The 23,776-nt window shown below is 39.0% G+C and overlaps 1 protein-coding gene across 2 annotated transcripts in view; it reads right to left on the reverse strand.

Annotated features, from left to right (window-relative positions):
- The window catches only part of LOC117260150 (CUB and sushi domain-containing protein 1-like), a 529,510-nt gene that overhangs the window by 215,471 nt on the left and 290,263 nt on the right, over positions 1 to 23,776 (reverse strand). For both annotated transcript variants that reach the window (XM_078176328.1, XM_078176324.1), the window contains exons 6-8: positions 21,408 to 21,520; positions 20,015 to 20,092; positions 3,277 to 3,358 (exon numbers count right to left, since the gene is read on the reverse strand). In XM_078176328.1, the coding sequence (XP_078032454.1) occupies positions 3,277 to 3,358; positions 20,015 to 20,092; positions 21,408 to 21,520 (273 nt within the window). The remainder of the gene's footprint in view (positions 1 to 3,276; positions 3,359 to 20,014; positions 20,093 to 21,407; positions 21,521 to 23,776) is intronic.

Genomic DNA, 23,776 nt, shown 5'->3' on the forward strand with positions numbered 1-23,776 from the left:
GCTAAGTGGGTGAGTCGTAGGGAGAGGTGATCATTTTATAATTGCTCACTCCTGATTAAATGAAATTATGTCTTCCTTTCTACTGATAGGATGGCAGACACCATGGAGTGAATTATTCAAAAATCCTGCGACCGCCAAGTACTTGTTTATTAGCAAAGATCCTACTTCTGAAACATTCCTTCCTATTCTTTGTGTATAACCTCTACATGAGAGAGGACCCTTAATGAGAGGCAGGAGAACTATAGTTTCAGACCTGCAGTGTTGAGCCGACAGCTATAGGTCAAAGTGTTTTCAGAAATGTTCCTTACAAGATAGAAAAGAAAACACATATACATCAGCTACAAAAGAAAACCAAAGCATTACCTGCAGGTGGCACACATGCAAAATTCCACCAGTTAAACATGCAAAGCAATTACTGTTTTTCTTTTTTTCCTGTGTGTGTGTGATGGACATGTGCATATCCATATCCACTGGGTGAAACTGTATGAGTTTGTATTTTTAAGTTTTCTTATAAATGAACAGGTTACAGAGATAGATAGATACAGAGCTGGTCTGACAAGCACTAAACAGCTCCCCCCTATTGGGAGATGTAAAAGACTGCAAATGTGAAGATGTGATTTTTTTTTTTTTTTTTTTTTGTTTTTTGTTTTTCCGGTTTGTTACGAGACGGTTACATAAGGTGGCTCACATCTAAAAAGCCAGAGCTGTAACAAGAAGTCCCCAACAGACGGAAATTATTCATGATGATACATAAACCACAAAACACTACAGTCTCAGGGAAAACGGTGGAAAACTTTGGTGAGGAAGGTTCATGCTCATTGGACCAATTCTGGGACCACAAAAGGGACACAGCGGGGGAGTAAAGGGAAGCCAGTGAGTGAGGAAGAGAGAAGAAACAACTAAACACACACTGTGGTTTCTGAAGAAATATCTTACAATCTGAACTGGGCTCTGAAGTCACAATGGCTGTAACCCTTAAAGGGATAGTGCACCCAAAAATGAAAATTCAGCCATTATCTACTCACCCATATGTCGACGGAGTCCTCACATCCCTTGTGGAGTTCAGCGGGGGGAGCGGCTAGCACACCTAATGGCAGATGGCACCCCAGACTAACGTCCAAGAACACAAAATTGAAACCACAAAATATCTCCAAGATGCTCATCCGTAGTGATCCAAGCGTCCTAAAGCCCTGACATAAGAAGTTGTTTCGAAAAACGTCATTTGAACTCTGTTTTTAGCCTCACTGTAGCCTGTAGCTCTGACTGCTTCTCTGTGCTCTGCGCTCACGTGTGCGCGCTCAGGGTGATTGGTGATGCACGGTCTCTGAAGAGCAGCAGTCTCGTCAGTACTGATGTCCAGCTTCTCAAGTGCAGGCATCGCCAATTTCCAGTCTGAGCAGCAAAGACTTTCTTCATCCGTTGGCATTGCTTTGCATTTGAAACAACTACACCACCAGGTTTCCAGTGCTCGACTCCGGTATTCTGTGGCTGGCTGAGGCTCGTGAGCTGCGGCGGCTGCTTTGTCTAGTAGTCTGTGTTCCGCGTCCGTATACTCGGGCTTTGTCATACCTCATTTGAACTCTGTTTTTAGCCTTATTGTAGCCTGTAGCTCTGACTGCTTCTCTGTGCTCTGCGCTCACGTGCGCTACCAGCGAAAGCATGAGCTTTGCTTACCCGTGTTTACATCACGTGACACGTGCACCGCAGGGAGAGACAACGGTAACCACAGTAGCTAAAAGATAATTTGCACTACGGTCTTTTAGCAAAGGACAGCCCAACATGTCTGAAGACTTTGAAATTGTGGAGGAACAGCATTTCTTTGTTGACGCAGAACTCAGGCTACTGGACGAAGCAGCTGCCGCAGCTCATGAGCCTCAGCCAGCCGCAGAATACCGGAGACGAGCACTGGAAACCTGGTGGTGTAGTTGTTTCAAATGCAAAGCAATGCCAACGGATGAGGAAAGTCTTTGCTGCTCAGACTGGAAATTGGCGATGCCTGCACTTGAGAAGCTGGACATCAGTACTGACGAGACCGTTGCTCTTCAGAAACATCACCTGCATCACCGATCACCCTGAGCGCGCACATGTGAGTGTGGAGCACAGAGAAGCAGTCAGAGCTACAGGCTACAGTGAGGCTAAAAACAGAGTTCAAATGATGTTTTTCGAAACAGCTTTTTATGTTGGGGCTTCAGCACACTTGGATCACTACGGATGAACATCTTGGAGATATTTTGTGGTTTCAATTTTGTGTTCTTGGACGTTAGTCTGGGTCGCCGTCTGCCATTAGGTGTGCTAGCCGCTCCCCCCGCCGATCTCCACAAGGGATGTGAAGACTCTAAAACTTCACCAGGGCCTTGAATTATAATGTGATCATGACTTTAATGTTGCAGCTGCTAAAGGCGGAGCTCATTTTACTTACTTTACATAATCCGTAATAATGCATCATCATATATTTGCTCACTGTAATCTGTATTAATGTTCTGAATCGTCAATGTAACGTAAATGTAATGGAGTAAAAAGTGCAATATATGACTCTGAAATGTAGAGGAGTATACGTATAAACTTGCATAAAACGGAAATACTCAGGTACAAGTATATCAAAATTTTATCTAAGTACAGTACTTGAATAAAAGCACTCAAGGAAAATATAAAATAAGGAACAGTCATAAGGAAAGTGACAGCATTCAAGGAGCCTGCATCTTAGCCTCTGATCTGCTTGGAGACCAATACAAGGACAACATACATGCATATTTAGATTAAAAAACGTCAGTAAGCATCACATGCTTTTTAATCTGGTGGAGTTTTTAGTCAAAGGTGAAACAGTAAAAATATGATGGGGTACCTTGTGAGTTGCTGTGCCCACCCCATTGACTCTAATAGAACTGACACCAAAGTTTGGCTCCTCAAACGCTGGCACTGTTATCATGACCATTATTTCATTTACATTTTCTTTAGGTTGCATTTCATCAGTCAACATAATTACATTCATCAGCTTTTCCAACCTTATGAAGTAGTTATGAAGTATTCTGTTTCGACTCAGTACTACTATTAGTTAATTAAACTACAATTGTACTACTACAAATGTAATCTGTGGCAGCAAAGACATTTTGGTAGATAATTTCTGCAGGCTGGTTTCTCGTCTCACACGCATACAATAATGATCCCTATGCTGGTCAAAAGATCAACAATATCCAAGGCACTTGTGAGTGTTTTTAATATACTTGATTTGACTAGAAGTGAGTGAGAGCAGTTGTGTATAGAATTAAGTGAACTTACTGAAAGGTTGAGCCTATCCTCTTGCCATTTTCTGGAACTCCAGGATCTGGACAAACATCGCCGGCAAGACCACTTTGACTCACTGAAAAAAAGGTGGAAAAAAATACAAGATAAGCAGGGTTTTTTTTTTTTTTTAGGTTATGGACCTGGATTAGAAAAGGATATTTTCACACACTGTAGGAACATATTGTAATTTTAAGAAGCATGCTGAGCAACATAATATTCTGACGTGTGAGCAATTAAACTTGTTTCCGACTTTTTACAGTGAGATGAAAGTGATAGGGGACAAAAAATCATTCTTGTTATTGTGACCAAAGGCATCTGAGTTTTTTTTTAAATATGTGATGACAGTCAAGTGTTTAAGCACAACCAGAATAACTCCAACTGTGAGTAATATCCCCAACTGTTGTTGAGAATTCACAAAATGAGGCAGCAAGCCTTTGAATTTTAAAATAGATCAATTCTCAGCTGACTCAGGAACATATTTGGAAAATACACGGACCTCAATATGAAAACAAGACCTTTTTCTTTTATATGTATTACTTGATAAATATAATAATAATAATAAAGGTTTACAAATAAAAAAGTTTTTCATCAAAGACCAGCCTTTTTGTAATTTATCTGTCTGTGGCGCTCATCCAACACAAAAGAAACAAGTCTCAACTGTCTCTACCCAACTGGTCCCCTACAAAAGGAGGAAGAAAGTTGCCAACCAAGTGTTTTGTGTTTTGTTTCTTGCCTTACCATGAAAACAGGAGTAACAGATTTGACAGTACATGGACAAAGCAGACAGTTCTACTTGTCATAGTACAGAAAATAAAAGTGTGACTCACAACATTAATAATTAGTAATACTACTAATAGGCCATTTCCATGGCAGACATTTTGAGTTGTAATAGGGAACAGGAAAAAGCACAGGTGTAACAAATTTCATTAACGATGGCTCAGTTCCATTAAGTCTCCCAGTAAACCATGACAATGTGACAGCATGCACAATATCAGGAGCCTGAAACTGAAGCAGCTCAATAAGATGTAGCCATTTTTCAAGTTTAGCAACAGACCTTCTTCACAGCAGACATTTTGATATGTCATAGAGGAAAAGCAGTAGAAAAGTAGGAGAAGATGTAACACTTAATGGAAATGAGCCATCGTTAATGTTATCAGTTTCACCTGTGCTTTTCTTACTGTCAAGTCAAAATGTCTGATGTGAAAAAGGCTCAATAGGCTGAAGACTTCTTGTCTTGTAATTATGAACTGCATAAAATAAGCAAAAAAAAAAAAGTGTTGATCACCAAGACTGTCTATATTTTCTACATACTAAAATGTGTCCCATGGAAAAAATCAGAAAGATGCTATAATCACATACCGACTTTGCAGTTGAAAAATCAATCTTGGTAAGAGACATAAAATAATATGGAGAAAAATGTTAAGAAATGAGTTGGATAACATGTAGCTAGAGAGCAAAAAAACCTGCTATAACACAGTATCCTCACAGAAACATAGAGAGCAAACTTGACTCGACAGGATTAAGACTTCAGTAAATACTAGCTTCTATTCATTTTTGCATGTATTTCACATGGGAGGCTATTATTGACCTAACTTTGTAGCTAACTGCAAACCTACCATGTCACTAGGTTAGCTAATGTTTCAATATGGAGACGCTAACTGTTTGAGTCAAATAGTGAATCAAGAGAGGAGAAAACTCTTTTTAATCTTCATATAATTAATCACCTTACATTTTAGCAACAACATGTTAATGTGTCTTCAGCCTATATTTCATCATTCTTCATATTATGTTTTTTCCCCCCACAAAGTGCTACAGTTGCTACCAGTAGCTATGGCCTGACAGGCCTCAGGTCAGGATTCATTTAAAAAGCTGTCACTTTTGAGGCGTTACCATCTGTACAAAACATAACTGTGAGCAGCTCCTACCTTTTGAGCTTTAGCTTGTCCCTTGACAAAGCTCTTATTTAATCTGCCATATGTCACTGAGACATTTGACAGATTGCTCGAGGAGAATAAAGAACATGAAAATTGCAGTGGTGGAGAGAAACTAAGTACTTTACTCATAAACTGCGGGCGACTTACACTGTAATTTTCAAGATTCTGTACTTTTGTTTCTTTTCTTTGAGGCCTTTCCTTCTTATGCTTCTTCATATTTAAAAATCTATTGTGTAGGGTTTAGAGTATACTTATTTTTTATAATATTCACAACTATGTTTTGTTTAAGAAAATATTCACAAGCATGTTTTTTTTTAAGTGTATAGTCACTTGAAACTAAGCACTGTTGTGTTTTTGTTACCTTAGAATGAGCTGTTTATATCTAGTGGGTCCTCTTCTCCCTTTTCCACAGAGGTGGCCATGCTGTTCCTACAGTAGCCCAGAATGGACAAACCAAATGCTGCCTCTAGCCTATACAACCTTAACACCAAAGACATATTGTAATGGTGGATTTTTGCTCTTATTGCACTCATGAATCATTCCAGTGTCCTGTTTTCTGTCCATTCCAATGGATGGAGAATCTGAACATGAGAAACCACCAATGGTAAAAAGATTTAGGGGGATTTAGTGGCATCTACCAGTGAATTGCAGATTGCAGCTAAAACTTCTCCCAGCTACAAATCAGTGCATCTTCTCTCACAAGTTAATGTGTGCTAATAATTTTCTGATCCAGACATTCAGGAGGTTTTTACCAGGGGCCAAATCACCCACAGAGGCCTCCTCCTCTCCAAAACAAACAGACCTGGCGATTTAAATTGGTAAAAACACCGAATTATGCAATTTCATGTTACAAATCCATGTATTTCCAATGCAGTCTGGCATGACGCTGCAGGCGGCTAGTCCAACACATGCTAATGTGTGATCACCCTTTTTTTTCCAGACGTTCAGGAGGTCGTCACCAGTAGTCGTATTTACCACAGAGGTCTCATCCTCTCCAAAACAAACGGACCAAGTGAGGTGTAACTCCAGCGAATATTCCATGTATTCCTTTATTTTTTTGTAATTCTAATTAAAAATTCAAATCTTTATATGATATTTTGACATGGATAAGTAATATGACATCTCATGTTGACTTTCAAGACAGTTTAAACAAAATATGTACTTCAATAGTATGATTAATAGATTAACATGTGCCTTGTGTTTCCTCCTTGCCTCATGGTGGGCTATGCTTGTTGAAAAAAGGGGGAGCAGTCTACTTTAGATGATGTGGATCACTGTGGTTGTCTTATAGAAATCCAATCAAATAACTTTGTGCATTTGTGTAATTTTACATTGTGGGATTTATACTTTTACTTGAGGAAGTATTTCATTGCACTGGATGTCTATGTAGTAGACAGATGCAAGTACTTTTGAAATTGGTGCTACATGACCAGATGTGGCATTGTTGGCATTTGCTTCTGCTGAGGAGGTACACCACCTACACCTACTAGAATGCACGGTGCCACACCCAACCGATAAAGTACCAGTGGGTGAGCAATATGGCAGCCAGGTGGTGACAAACCATCTTGATTTCCAGTTATACAGTAGGACATGTATGTCTCTCCTCTCTCTCGACCCGCTTCTATATTCTTTGTTCCTGTGGTGGCAGAAGTACAATCTGTAGTTTTAGCAACATCCTGAGAGACAGCAAAAATTTCATTTGGTGAATTTGAGCTGGAAGATGAGCAGGGAGATCTAGGGAATGGTAAGATGGAGGGAAATATGGTATACTTCTTTACATATACTACCCACATTGTTGAGATACAAAGCTGGTTTAAAGTTCGATCCCTCTAAGTAGAATTCTGAATACTTCTTCCATCCCTGAAAAAATGCACATATTTTCAAAAAATGACACGGTATTATCTCAGTCATCTTAAGACTTTCCTCCAAGTTTTAAACTAATAATTTACAAGGACCTTAAGGTTTTCCAGTTCATGTAAAAACTAGTTGCTCTAGTAGCAACTGCTTCAAATATTATCATTATGCTACCTTCCCATTTGCCTGCTTCCATAATAAACTTTGTCTGTGCAAAGTCATTCGAATTTTAAAAATGATCCAAACATGTTGTGCAAAAAAGCACACGAACATTTAATAAAACCTCCGGGGAGAAACTGTTAAAAAAAAGAAAAAAGAAAAAGGTTTTGCAAAAAAGTAAAATGGCAGAAAAACTGCTGTTGTTGAAGTGAAAAACAACATGTGCAGTGATTTAATGAAGAGAACTGTCCTCAGTTCTGACATTTCAGCATCTCATTCCCTCGTGTTTTTCTTATCTATCCGCATGATCTGCTCTGTTGCTAAAAAAAAGCACAATAGCAAAACACATGGCAATTTTTAGACCAGCTCATATTTGGGATCTTTCATTGGTTTTAGACTTCACCATGGCTGGGAGCATCTGCTGCATGCCTAAAACGTAATGTAAATGTAAATGAGACCAGACAACATGACAGAAACCAGTTTAGACCAGCTCTGTCTTAATGGAACTATGTGGATGAATAATGATGGTTAGTAAAAACAAAAAAAATAAAAGGAAAGGAAGGGGAGAATAAATAAAATGGAAATGAGGAGAATGCTGAGAAAGGACTTCAATAGTACAAAGAGAAAAAAAGAATATCCTGGAGAAAGAGCAATATCTGACCTCTTAGCATCTATTTTTTTCCTTTCTATCCATCGTTTCTTGTATCTTTCTTATCTGCCTCTCTCTTCCTGTCTTCCTCATCGGCCTCTGCTCCCACTCACTCCTTCTCTCTACTTTTGTATTCTCAGCTTGCTCACCCTGCTTTTTCTCTCTCACACACATTAGCTGCAATTTACAAAGGGGTGCCTCGCATAAAAGATGGATGAATGATTTGCTGGGTTTGTGTGATTTTGTTGTGTGTATGCCGACTGGTCGTGAGCGTATAGACACTGCTTGTGCGTGTTTGTGTGAGATATGATGCAAACAGAACAAGCTGTCTTGTTGCTCTGTTGTGTTTTTGATGTTCTGTCCAAAAATCACCACACAAACACACTCTAAAAACACACTTTCTCTGTCCCGCGCTCTCATCCCTTTCTCCCTCATTCATGTTCAAATGGCTTTCATTGGCATCAAATACAAAGGTTTATATTGCCGAAACAAATCCAGCTCATGCAAACAACATGAGATTGTTATAGGAAAAAAAAAGGCTGCCAAATATCACTGCTGGGCTGATATCAAAAATCCTCAAGCTGACTTAATCCCATATTTGCACTTAAAAGACCATTCAACGTTTAAAACACAAGCCTATGATGTATAATATAATTTCCATATCATCAAAGTGTCTTCAGCAAACCTTTCATCTCTAAAAGTCAACTTTTTAGGGAATCCTAAAAAGTGGTTAATTTTCCCAGTGGTGCCCATGTATGTTTGGAATTTCTGACATCTGTAAAAGACTCCACCCATTCCTAAAGACAGTGTTTAAACTCACTACATGACTCCGTTTGTCCTGATATTTGTACTAAACCAGTGGTTCCAGATTTCTTCTTAGTCATTAGTTCAAGGTCCACACAGTTTAATACATTCAGCGTCATACTTGCATTTGGCCATGTCGTTGAGTTAGTTTGCTGTCTTTGCCAAGTAGCTGTCCGTTAGTCACTCACGCAACAGTAGGAAATGGCATTTCAAAATGAAAGCTCTGTGCCGGAAATTTACTGTATTTCAAAAAGTGTTCTTACAAACTTGGGAACCACTGTCCTAAACTATTCACAACACACTCACCCCTAAGAGTAAATGATATCCTTTCGAAATGTATTTCTGTATGCCCTGTCCTGAAATTGTACGTTCTCCAGAACAGAATGTTCTAAGGCTTATGTCAAAGAATCCACCGATCATTTCGTAAAGAGGTAACATGTGTAAAGAGACTATGTGGCTGCTGCAAAGGTGGAATGTAACTGAATTATGTGATGGTTTTCATCCAAATGTAGCACAACTTTTAATGGAGTTTTCAGAAAATCTGCAAATGTGAATTTATGTGCTTTTTCATCCACCTCTGTCATGCCAGTATGGGGAGTTGGTTCACAGAGATAAGGAGTAGGTGGTGCTAACTCTCCAGTCAGGTGCCACTGCAGAAGAAGAGGGTGCAACAAGATGACATAATGAAAATAGCAGCAGTCAATCCTCACATGAAGGAAAAGAATGGATGTATAATGGAGAGCACACTGGATATTGGAGACAATGAGATTTGAACAACTAATAATGAAGCTATGAGCTCCTGGAAGAGTTCTGGATACACGCATACATAAGCGAGTTAAAGGCCATCCAGAGACAATAAAGACAGCTTGCAGTGATCTGTGCTATGACAGTACGTTATGACTGTACCTCATCATTTATTTGCTGAATCTGTTCACATTGCACTTGGTCACATTTACCTTTTATATATAACCCAGCTTCTCTACTTCTTTTCTAACTTTTTCGCAATATTTTGAGATTTTTTCTTAATTTTTGGTGTTTCCACTCAGGTTTTAAAAATCCTCACAAAAACAGGTAGATGGAATCGCACCATATGTGGCTACTGCAGAGGTGAAATGTAACCAAATATATTCTGTTCTCTACTATTTCATTTAATGCAACTTTATAATTTTAAACCATTTCAGATGAAAATGCTTTAGTTTTGACTCCACAACATTTATTTGACAGCTGTGGACTTTTGGAGATTTGCAGATAAAGTTAGTGCATGCAATACCTGAGTACTTCCTCGACCACTGGGGTAATGCCATCATCACAAGCTCTCAACAAGACAATAATGTCATATTTATTGTTTTATAAAGTTCAGGTTTTTAGGGGCACAGGAAATCCACATCCAGTTGCTCAGAGGGTGTGATGTTAAATTAATATCCCTGCATTTTGTCTATTTTTAATATATATTTTCCCCTCTGGTTTATGTACTTGTTAATTTATTCTTTACATTTCTATTATTTTATCAAATGCTCATGATGTGTTTTTTTCCACGATGATTAAAATATAGATAAAAGAAACCATCAACTGAAAAGCCTGTATTATATCAGTAATTGACATGCCCATAAGCATACAGAGATGATGAGGCTGATGCCATTTCCATTAGCTCTCAACACAGCCAGACTGGACAAGACAACTTTTTTTTTAAATTTCATTTTTTTAAGTGCATGTACCATTAAGTGTTAGTTCTGGTCATCATAAATACTCAAGAAGGTGAGACACAGAAATAATTCACAGACTTCAAAACTAACCATTCAATTTAAACCCATTTACTATTTATTTTTTAGACATCATTTTTAAGTGGTACTGTAAGAATGAGCATTTTTGTTTCTAAAATGTTGATAAAAGATTTATATATCAGTATCACTTTTTATATCCTTCTCAAAATAACAGATCACAAACAGTATTTTCAAATGATGGTGAAAAGCTGTTACACATCTCTTCTGAGGCTTTCTGTTGGTGAGGAAGAATATAATTTACAAATTTAAACTCCCACAAAAATGTCACATTAAATGTTTGAAAGCATGAAAAATGACCCTTATCTAAAACAAACAGAACACCGGCACTCTCATCATCTAAATTATTGTTTTGCCCACATCAAATAAGATTTATCTGTGAGTGCCACAGTTCTGTTTGTTTTGATCCTTGCTACATCCATGCACCTGATGCAGTGTTCAAGATTTGGGGATGTGAGCGCTGGTATTTTTTTTCCACGATAAATTACCATTGTGTCTAATGTTTAATCGGTCTGCTGCATGGAGCTGTAGGGTTTGCTGTCAATACTTATACAGGTTAGATGATACTGGCAACACTTTCACATTACAGAAAAGCAACTTTGTCGATTCAGAGTTAAAAACAAAATCCAGATTCTTTAAATAGAGTTAGGTTGCATTAAGTTTATGTAACAATGTCATGCTGAATATGTACATTAAGGCTGTACATAAAGTTTTATGTCTTTACCGCCGTTGGTTTTGTTTTCTTTGTTGTAAAAGGCCGTTGTTAAAGTTCCCAGGAGAAAGAGTCACAAACCACTGGCTCAGGGAATTGGAGAAAAATGAAAAACCACTGGCTTAGAGGGCAACGTAGACGGATAAACACAAAAGACATTTGCATTGAGAATGCAAAGCTGTGTAGCACAAAAGTTGAGTTATTATAACAGCCAACAGATGAACCATTAAACAGCAAAATGTGGTCAGGAGTCAATGAGAGAGGGCGCAAGGAGAAAGGGAGAGGCAGGGAGAGCGTGGGAGAGTGTGTTTGTTTGTGCATGTGTGTGTGTGTGTGTGTGTGTGTGTGTGTGTGTGTAATCAGCTGACATGTGTTTCAGGTAAGAGCCTTTGAGGTGCTCTTCTGATGCCTGCTGGATGAGGAGAGAAATGTGTGAAGTGCAATTTGTTGATATTCTCTCCACCGCTGCTCTTCTCTGCTCTTCTTGTTCCCTCTTATCCACTCTGCCCTCTCTCTCTCCTCCACCTTCTCATACTCATGGGTCAATCAAGCCAAGAGCTGAAGTCTGCATCCATCTTCCCGGCATCATTTTGTTGAGCCCACAAGATTTCTCCACATAAATACACTTATTACAATGCAGGGTCAGAGCCATGTGTGATCAAACACAGTATAATACGGGCAGACCTCCGCCAAGGCCAAATGCCCCATCTCGCAATGTTAACAAAAGTGAAAAATAGTTTGTGCGTCTGCCCCTAGCACGCTCTCACTCCTGACTTGTCAAATAGGAACGCAGACACCAACACACAGAGGCACCCTTAGCAGCAGTATGATATGCACCGGGCCATGGCTGTCTCTGACGCTGCCAACAATTACCCTAGTTTAAAGAGCAAGAAATTTTGAAATTCATTCAAATCATTGGGGTGGGAGGAGAAATGTATGGGTCAAAAAAACTCCGGACTTTCACTCAGGAGCCCACTGTGCATTTCTCATGTGAAACAAAAAGTAAACTGAGTTCATTTGAAAACAACGTAGTGCAGTAGTATGTGTAGCATGCTACATTAGTGACATATGACACAGGACATATGTAACGTGGCTATACATTACGTCATAGCTGTACTCATTTTAAGCCAAACCTAATGTTTTTTTTCTGAACCTAACCATGTGTTTTTGTTGTCTGAACCTAAGTTATTAAACCTAAAAACAAAGTGTGACCTACGTTGTAAGTTAATTTTGGAAAGACTGTTTGCATTTGTCAAGCAGAAATGGTAAAAAAAACGGAAGTGTATTTTCAAAGGATGTATTGTATGTAACAAGCATCCCTAAATGTCCAAAATGAACGCAGGAGGGTACCTACACATCAAAGTATAATGCGTAAGTTCTGGGACTGGGACAAAATGTTGGCCTTGGGGTTCTTTTTCGACTTCATTTCCTGTAATCTGGTGATTTTTGTTAATGCACCAATTTGTGCCTTTTCTTCATCTATTTATGGTGGAAATGTTATATATATATATATATATATATATATATATATATATATATATATATATATATATATATACAGTACAGGCCAAAAGTTTGGACACACCTTCTCATTCAATGCGTTTTCTTTATTTTCATGACTATTTACATTGTAGATTCTCACTGAAGGCATCAAAACTATGAATGAACACATGTGGAGTTCTGTACTTAACAAAAAAAGGTGAAATAACTGAAAACATGTTTTATATTCTAGTTTCTTCAAAATAGCCACCCTTTGCTCCGATTGCTGCTTTGCACGCTCTTGGCATTCTCTCGATGAGCTTCAAGAGGTAGTCACCTGAAATGGTTTCCACTTCACAGGTGTGCCTTATCAGGGTTAATTAGTGGAATTTCTTGCTTTATCAATGGGGTTGGGACCATCAGTTGTGTTGTGCAGAAGTCAGGTTAATACACAGCCGACAGCCCTATTGGACAACTGTTAAAATTCATATTATGGCAAGAACCAATCAGCTAACTAAAGAAAAACGAGTGGCCATCATTACTTTAAGAAATGAAGGTCAGTCAGTCTGGAAAATTGCAAAAACTTTAAATGTGTCCCCAAGTGGAGTCGCAAAAACCATCAAGCGCTACAAGGAAACTGGCACACATGAGGACCGACCCAGGAAAGGAAGACCAAGAGTCACCTCTGTTTCTGAGGATAAGTTCATCCGAGTCACCAGCCTCAGAAATCGCAAGTTAACAGCAGCTCAGATCAGAGACCAGATGAATGCCACACAGAGTTCTAGCAGCAGACCCATCTCTAGAACAACTGTTAAGAGGAGACTGCGCCAATCAGGCCTTCATGGTCAAATAGCTGCTAGGAAACCACTGCTAAGGAGAGGCAACAAGCAGAAGAGATTTGTTTGGGCCAAGAAACACAAGGAATGGACATTAGACCAGTGGAAATCTGTGCTTTGGTCTGATGAGTCCAAATTTGAGATCTTTGGTTCCAACCGCCGTGTCTTTGTGAGACGCAGAAAAGGTGAACGGATGGATTCCACATGCCTGGTTCCCACTGTGAAGCATGGAGGAGGAGGTGTGATGGTGTGGGGGTGTTTTGCTGGTGACACTGTTGGGGATTTATTCAAAATTGAAGGCACACTGAACCAGCATGGCTACCACAGCATCCTGCAGCGACATGCCATCCCATCCGGTTTGCGTTTAGTTGGACGATCATTTATTTTTCAACAGGACAATGACCCCAAACACACCTCCAGGCTGTGTAAGGGCTATTTGACCAAGAAGGAGAGTGATGGAGTGCTGCGGCAGATGACCTGGCCTCCACAGTCACCGGACCTGAACCCAATCGAGATGGTTTGGGGTGAGCTGGACCGCAGAGTGAAGGCAAAGGGGCCAACAAGTGCTAAACACCTCTGGGAACTCCTTCAAGACTGTTGGAAAACCATTTCAGGTGACTACCTCTTGAAGCTCATGGAGAGAATGCCAAGAGTGTGCAAAGCAGTAATCAGAGCAAAGGGTGGCTATTTTGAAGAAACTAGAATATAAAACATGTTTTCAGTTATTTCACCTTTTTTTGTTAAGTACATAACTCCACATGTGTTCATTCATAGTTTTGATGCCTTCAGTGAGAATCTACAATGTAAATAGTCATGAAAATAAAGAAAACGCATTGAATGAGAAGGTGTGTCCAAACTTTTGGCCTGTACTGTATATATATATATATATACATATATATATACATATACATATACATATATATATATATATATATACATATACATATACATATATATATATATATATATATATATATATATATATATATATATATTACTACACACTACTCTTCCTTCTGTAACTTGCATCACTCAGCCCTCCAACACATGCACACACATAGGCCTACATTTACATTTATTTAACAGGCGTGACAACATCCGTGTTACAAAGACTATCACGTTTTTCGTGGAACTTCACATAGGCATACATTATGACATGCTACGATAAAATGACCTGGTGAAGCTGATTCACATACCCATATTAACCCTCTCCTGCCTGCCCTCTCATGCTGGGAGAGGAGAGGGAGAGATGACAGTGAATTACTCTGAGCAGCCAGCAAGTTGCTAAAAGGGTGCGAAAAGTCTGAGTTTAAAGGTTTTATCTGACCTGCACTTTCTCTGCACCTCCCTTGTGTTTTGTATTATTTATTTAAGCACACGATTTGTTGCAGATGCTGTTTAATGACGGCACTGAGCCCAAAGGGGGAGGGGTTTAAAATGTGATTGGGCTAGGCCAGTGTCAATTAAGAAGATATACCAGTGGGCCAGACTGTCCTTATTGTTGGCCAGTCAGACAAGAGAAAAAAAACAAAACAAAACAAAACACAGTTGTGTCATCCCAAAAGGCACATTGGCCCACCAGTAAACTGCCTGCCATGCCAGATGGCCAGTCCACCCAAAAGAGTTGACAAAGCGTTGCTATTTGAGGAGTTGGGATGAAAACGTGTTGCCACCTTGTGATTCAGATCTGCGCCAAAATGTATTGGGTTCCTCCTTGGCCCATGCTACACCCTTCCACCACATTTCCTGAAAATTGGGCCAGTAGTTTTTCTGTAATCCTGCTGACAAACAGACAAACAAACCAAACTGAAACCACAACCTCCTTGGCAGACTTATGAATATTCCGATGCTTACAGACTGCATTACCCAAATGTTTTCAGCTGTGTGTTTGCCATACCACTGTGTGATTTCCACGTTTCAAGTGGTCACATTGCTTTCGTTTGAGTAGACATGCGGCCCAGCACCACCTTGGCCAGCAATCCTGGAGAAAACACTGATTATAAATCACACTCTCACAATGATGATTCATTACAGTTCTAGGTCATTGTCTAGGGAGTAAAACTCCTTAATCACAATCTTTCAGCCTCTCTATAATTATGACACATCCTCAGCAGTAAGCTAATGTTACAGCCGAGAGAGGGCAAATGCAAGACAGGCTGCTATCATTAAAACCACTCTACATTGTTCTAGTTAGCACTCTGGAATTATCTTTGTCTTTCAATTAGCTTATCTCTATCTATCTATCTATCTATCTATCTATCTATCTATCTATCTATCTATCTGTCTGTCTGTCTCTGTCACTATCTCCATTATCACATAAGATTCCTCTAATCAATTGTCAGTGTGAGAATTATTCATAAACAGAGTGTTCTCAAACTGATTTAAACTTATTCTCATGTGTGTCTGTCTATTAGACTGTGCTTTAATATAGGCTAGAGGCTGTTACAGACAGTCTTTTAGATTATGATTCATAAGCACTCCATTCTCTAGACAGGTAAAACTCATTATCATCAGTCTCTGGTTCTTTGTAATGATTATATATTGCATAATTCTCTGCCATACAGCTATAATATTACCACTGGGAGTCCTACAGTGTAAAGAAGTGTTGTTCAAAGACTGGTTCGGGACCAAAAGTGGACCCTGGCTTTACATTTTTTTTTATGTTTTAATGATCCTGGTTCCCAGCCTGATGGCCAAACTGTACTACATTGCAGTAACCTCGCTGAGCCTTTGACCCAATGTGAAAACCCACATTTACTCAGTTTTTGTCCCCATGACAGAAATGCTGCCACGTTTTTAATGAGCATGGGTCCCATGGTGAGAAACTAAATTTCTCATTTAGGTCCAGGGCTGCAAAAGCTTAAGGGAGCCCTGGACCGCACAGTTAATGGTCATTATCATCATTCTTTGGCTTCGCATTGTGATAACAGATAACAAAGCTGGTTTTCTACAGCACTGTGATAATTTTACAAGTGGGAAACCTGCTTTTGAGAGTCTTTAAGCACACGTGGAACCACAGGTGATCACTGTGATTTGACTTACGCATCATGATAAAATCCACACAGGGCAATGTGCACCGAGATCTGGAGAACAAGTCATAGATTAACAGATGTTTTGCAGCCGAGCTCTTTTGCTTGCAGAGTTGAAGTTTGCTTTTTAAAGTTAATATTTATGTAGGCAACACGCAGAGCATCACATTTCTAAAGTTATTTACATGTCAGCCTGAGAGAAACCTCCATAGACTCCCATGATAAGAGATTTACTGCACAACAGGATGTTTTTGTTAGCTGACCCTTCTCGTAACAAGAAAATGTAATATAGCTTTGGACACAGCAAACTGACTTCAAGCGATTCTCTCACATGGAAACAGCTCTATATATGAGTGTGTTTGCGCATATGTGTGTATCAGTGCTTAGTTTGTGTAAGCAGGAGTGAAAAAGATCTGAATTCTTCCCTGAGCCCCACATCATTGATAAATATAATACACATGCCTCGGGAACTCCTTACCTACGCATGCACACACTCAAATAAACACAGAGCACACCGGTTTTAATCTTAATTGCCAAAACACATGAAGAAGCACACAAGCACAGGATTTCGTCTTCACATATACAATACACACATACACACAAAAACCACCATACTAATGTTAATTGCATCAGCACATGCTCGGCTGAGCGTGTAAATCAGCAGAATTATTGATGAGGGTTTTTATTATGAAGCTAAACGCTGAGGAATGGATGAGGTATGAGCTTGGGCTTCCATGACAATTAAAAGCCTCCGTCACATGATCTGAATACTGCTTTAGAGGCTGCTAAGAAATATGTCTGCCATTTGTAGAGATATCCATCACATTTATAATTTAATTCATTGTTTTACTGCCTCGTGGTCAATATAATGTTTAAGTGTATTTGGATTCCCATTAGCTGCCAATGAGGTGAAAACTATTTTTCCTGAGGTCTCTACCTCCTGTCTTAAACAACTAATCAAACACTATACACACAGAGGAGCTTCAACTAGTTATTTATTTGCCTTTAAAATGTGACTTATAAAAGATGTATTCAAATCCCTCTCCAAACAGTAGCTAGCCAGGATGGTTCATCAGGTGTGAAGATATCAGAAAGCTGAAACTGAGTAAATGCTTTAACACAAACACTTGAGGTTTCCTTTAATGGACTAAATTCCAAAATAAACTGCAAAATTGACGCCCACTGTGCACATTAGTTGCCAGCATTAAGACAAACTAATGGTATAATAGTTATGAATCATCTTGAGACCTTGACAGAGCTTCGCTTTTGGGTTTTTTAATTTCAAATATAACCACAAAACTTTGATGTGTGATAAAATCCACAGGGACGGCATTTTTCTCAGATGCTCTGAGAACAATGTCGATCCTGTTCATCACTTAAAAAAAAAACAAAAAAACAAAAAAACATTCACCTTCATGTTACTTGGTTGGCTGGTTGGCTAATGGCATTTTCACCATGCCAACAAAAATAGGAAATCACTTTAATCATATACAGCACACAAATTACAGCCTGAAAATGCAAATTAATCTCATGAACAGCTTTGACATATAGTCATGCCTTGTATTCAAAACTGTTCTCTGTATAATTTAAAAGTACAAGGAGTGGCTTTCACCCTGCCACAAACGGCAGGGTGAAAGGCCCGACAACACCCATTTAAATCCCAATGAACTGACATGTAAGATATTATGCAAGTAAAGCGCTGAGCACATGAAAAGGGGACAGGAGCGGAGAGTGGAAAATAATGTAGCGAGACAGAAACGAAAAGGGACACTTTACATTTTTTAACTTATACTCCATAAATCGGCCCTCATTAATGTCCACTCTATTGTACCAGTTCTCTACTGGCTTATGATATATCTCAGAGGTGGGCTGTCAGAAATTTACCCATTAATAACTTTACCTGATGGAAACTATACTGTCACTTTGGAGTTCCTTGGCTGTACCTCGAGAGAGAACGAATAAGATGCAGTGGGCGCATTTCCAGCTTTAGCCATCAAGAAGCCCAACACAAAACCTCCAGACTCCACTTGAAATTTTGAAAGTTAGAATATAATAAAGAAGCTGAAATGGATAACACAAGAGCCTATCCATTGGGAAGCAACAGCTACAGCCAGCAGAAAGTGAGTCATTACGCTGCATTGAGTTTATTATAGACTGTAGTAGATTATCATCCTGACACCAGCACAGGGAGGTTCACTGTGTGTGTGACAAAGGAAGGCTTGAAAAGTTCTTCAAACCGTCATAAAAGAAACAAAACAGAGGCTTGTGAGTTTGGTATCAAACACGATGGTCATACAGGGGGCTGACATGGTGACAAGAATATCAAACAGCACACTCTGAAACAGCTTGATCTTTGTGCTTGTTTATAATTACAGAGAAGTAAGTGAAAGCAGGTTTATTTGCATCATTGGGTCATTTGTAATGAATTGTAAGAATAGTTTAAACAAGTCACTTCACTAACTGTAGCACAAAAAAACAATTCCTTTGCCAATACCAGGTGTATTTTTAATATAAGTTTGATTCTATAAATAAATTGTGCTTCTGTAAACACATATAATGTCTATTTGTAGAACTGGTTATATAACAACTCTGACCCTTTGAAGAAAATATGAAAAAAGACTCTTGTCTTCCAGCAACCCCGTGTCCTAGAAATATTGTATGCATGTTACTGAACTTCTTTCTTTATTATGTTGTTGTGGCAACATCATCGCTGCTTGGATTATATTCAGAGATAGCGTTTCTCTCAGGTAGCAGAACACTATTCATATACCGCGTAGGCTTCATAAGGAGGTGGCTTGGGAGGATGGTGCGTGAACAAAGTGCAGGACCTTGACACCAAAATCCCATGTTAACAGGAAGGATCATGAGTTTGGTTAAATATTAATAAAAAATGTGATAAAAATAATGCTGTAGACACTATGAGTCACTGCAAGATTGTCTGTTTTGGTGGAAAATGACTAAAAATACCTGGGATTGCCTCAGGATCCTCCAGCACAAGCTGGAAAGTGTTGCTGAGGGGGGTCTGGAGTACCTGGCTCAGCAAGCTGCCCCCTGTTACCCAGCTTGGGATAAGCCAATGAAAATGGATGGATGGATGAATAACTGACATATGTTGTCACTAAACATTTTGCTGATACATTTAGTATCAACATTTTTGCAACCTGCCAGGTGTGTTACTTAACAACATTTCCTCATTATGTTAAAAGACTATGTCATTTGTTGAGCATTTCTTTTTCCTCAAAATGTATTTGCTGTTTTAAATTAGTTGTATATAAACATAATTTCTAGGAGACAGCTACTCATAGAAGGCTCACCCCAGTAAAAATAAGAAACCACTGCTCTTGCCACATCAAAGATGGATGCAGGCTGTGTGTACTTGTGTTCATACTTTGTGTTTGTGATGTGATGTGATAAAACGTGTTTCAACTTTGGTTTAAGAAAGGTTTTCCAAATGACGCAGAGCCACAGAAACACGCAAACAGACAGTAATGTACTTACAGACAGCATTTTTGTGACTTGAGTCTTTGCTGGGCATCATCTTCACCCCTCTGGACTTCAACTCTATTGCTTTCTTCACTGTAGAAAAGAAATGGATGTTATTAATTCAATTATATATAACAATTTGTCAAACTTCAATGCACATCTTTTAAAGGTCCAGTGTGTAGGATTTAGTGGCATCTAGTGGTGATGTTACAAAATTTAAACTTCTTCTGTGTCCCAAGCGTGTAGGAGAACTATGGTGGCTGATGCAAAAACATTAATGGCCCTATCTAGAGCCAGTGTTTGATTTGTCTGTACTAGGCGACTGGAGAACAACATGGCAGACTCGGTGGTACAGGACCAGCTATGGCTCATTCTGAAGTAACAAAAAGGCCACCACTTATTTTCTGGTGATTATAAACTAAAATAACTACATAACTAAAACTAAAAATAGTTATGAATATCATACACCATTTCAGTCAATAGACTCCCCTAAATCCTACACACTGGACCTTTAAATGCTTATTATTTTCAGCGCTGCCGTTTAGTGTGCATCAGCTTTGCAGGCAATTGAGAAAGTGCTTCACACTCCCCCTCCGATAACAAACGGACAACAAATGCAACAGAGGCAGAAACTGAAAATTAGAACGGGGAAAAAGGAGAAGACATTAAAAGACACGGAGAAGAAGGGACAAGAGAGGAGAAAATGGGGGAGAAGAGCAAAGCAGTGGAGCAGCATTAAAATGTATTCCATCTATTTTATCCTAAGTAGCAGCATTGCAGAGGATAACAGAAAAATCAGTGCTACAACCAAACTACATTCCACTGAGAAACAGACTTGGCATGAAAAGCACATTTCTCTCATTGTCTCCTTCACTCTCTCAAATATCACATAGAGAAGAGAGAGACAGAAAGGACAGGAAGTACGAGTGGTGAGAGCAAGAGACCGATGAGAAAGAGAGACAGAGATGGCATTAAAAAAACAGAAAAAGAAATGGAGACAGACAGGAAGTGAGACGCGTGGCAGGAGACACATACAGGTCTTGTATCGCTGTGTTTTGTGTTGGAAGCAGTCAATTAAATCTGAGCCGCCACGTGGAAACTAATATGCACCTTAATATGCTAATTAAGTTATACAACCAGTCCATTAGATGACAGGAAAGGTCCAGCAAGACAATTCAGGTGGTTTCAAACTCTTGTCCCCAATAACTGCTATTCTCAATTACAGCACATTAAAAAAACTACTGCAAGAAAACTACCGTGTACTTTCAGTGCTATCTTGATTGTGCTCTTATATGTGTGATTAGTTTGTCAGTTAGAAAGTTGGGTGGTAAGCACAGTACTTTATACAAATATGTGTGTGTGTACCATACAGGCAGGGAACAGATAAGACTGGAAGAGTGGGATATACCTTGGTACTGAGCACTGAATCCTTTTCTTCGATGGTTGCTGTCTGAGGTGAAATGTATCCGAAGCCAGTTCTTATTTGATATCACTGGTGAGGGCAGGGTGGTACCAGTCAGCCTGGAAGTAAGCAAATTCGAAATATTATTAAACCAAAACAGACTAGAAGTAGAGTAAGTGTAGAACAAGACAAGAAAGACCTACTGATATTCACATTTTATAACTTCCTGGAGTGTGTCAGCCTTTCTAAATTAGAGTTTACTTAAACTTACTTTTTGCTCCTTAGTGTATATATACAATACTTCAGAAAATACAGCAGACAGACAAGGCACATGGGAAATAGAAGGTATGATGTAACAAAACTCAAGCTTTGTTATTGCAGATCCAGTCTTCACCTTTGCCCGCTAAGACACAGGGGGCCTCTCCAGTGAACAAACTGTATGTTGCATGATGTTATTGTTGTGTAATATGTGTATATGTCTAAATTTCTGGTGAATATAATGCCGACAGACATTTTATGTCCTCTTCCAGACGTTCGTAAAAACTCTCTGTTACAGTACGCGCACTTATTTCATGTATGTGCTCATGGCTCAAACAAAAGTGCTGTTGTAACAGGAAAAGTGCTTCAAAAGCAGCCATGCTGCAGAATGACCAACCACTGTTATGAAATTACTCATCACAAACCATTGTAAATACAATGTATCATACAACACAGAAAGTAGAAGTGTGAATTATTCTAGTATCTAAATTACTTAATCTGAAGGCCTAGGAATAAGAAAATATCCCTATGTGAAGCAGAACTTTCCAGAGAGTACAGAGTCAGAGTTTGATGTCACTTTGCATTGTCCTCCGAGGTGCAAAGGCTGGCTGTAATTTAAGACGATTTTAGCTGGAAGCAATTTGTTCCACCGGCTTGGAAAACGTGGACGATGGAATTGAATGAGTGTTATTATCCCTTCCCATAATGATTGGCACCGACCAGAAGCAGAGCACTGCCCTCATACTGGCTACAGTGTAACTCCCATGTTTAAGGGTGTTTAACTGAGGGAATATTAAACAGATCTTTGCTTGAAAAAAAAAAACATGTTCAAATGGACTAAAAATCCTTTTCACTGATTGACTGGAAAGCCAACCTTAAGAGATGAGAAATAGTAAAGTCACAGAGGTGAATGGAGATAGTAAAGTAGTAGAAAGTCGGCAAAGTTCACATCTTCAAACACACTCTCTAAAGCATCACCACTGAGACGATGCGTTGGTTGCCTATGGTAAGTCTTACATCAGCTTTAGCTGCTCTCACATTTCGTTACCAACGGCAACTAAGGCAGTGGTAAAGAAAATTTTTAAAATGTGGGGAAAATGGTGCACAGAGACAAAAAAGGAAATGATGTAAGAGTCTGCCTGGAAGCCAATGTTCTACCATCCTCCCTAGAGCAACAAGAGCCACTGTAACTGCCCTTTAATAATGCTGCAGGTATACTGAGCAGATAGAGACAGTGAGGGAGGGAGAAACACAGATAAGGAAAAGGGCAGAAACAAAATATGAAAGTGGTGAAAAGATATATATTAAGAGTGCTTGTTAGAGGATTTCACTGAGTGCTTATTATTAGAGACATAAAGTTATGTCTCTGGTGAATACAGTTGGGAAGGTGCTTAAGAAAAAAAAAATGACTGAAAGAGACAGAAAAAAAATCTGAAAAAATGAATATGAGAAATGTCAGAGGAAAAAAAGCATTTCCAATGTGTCTGCCTGAAGGCAATCTAAGTGTTTAGTATACACATCAAATAGACAACTGTAGAGCAACGTATTATCTCCCAGTGAGTCAACTAGTGGTCTTTATCAGTGGGATTAAATAGACATGCATGTAGTGTGACTAATGCCATATGAGATATGAGCTTAAAAACCAAAAGACAAATGAAGGGAATTTTGAGGGCATTATGTGGCACATAAAAGCAAGTGAATATAGAACACAAGACAAAATAAAACAAGCAAAAATTAATGATAATAATACAAGTCTGCACCTGACCCCAACCTTTGACCTCCACGTGGGGGTACGTGAGCAAAATTGATGCGCATCCCTTCAGACACCAATTCAGTATTGTATTATTGAGCTTTTTGGTCTCTTTTTTTTAGTTTCAGTGCACTTTTACCCTGGTTACGTTTTTAAGTGTGTGATTTATCTCGTACTTGATACTTGTTAAATCAGCCTGGTAAAAGAAAGTGTTCTTAGACAATGAATAAAATTCATATGATGAAACAGATTATCGTTATATAACAACAGACTCTGTTTTTTTGCCTTAGCAAAGTTTTGCCTGAAGTCAGTCTAAATTCTAGTCAGAGCTGAGAGAAAAGCTGAATAAATTTTAATGAAGAAGTGA

The sequence above is a fragment of the Epinephelus lanceolatus genome, chromosome 2, assembly GCF_041903045.1.
Source record: "Epinephelus lanceolatus isolate andai-2023 chromosome 2, ASM4190304v1, whole genome shotgun sequence".
In the NCBI taxonomy this organism is placed as follows: domain Eukaryota; kingdom Metazoa; phylum Chordata; class Actinopteri; order Perciformes; family Serranidae; genus Epinephelus; species Epinephelus lanceolatus.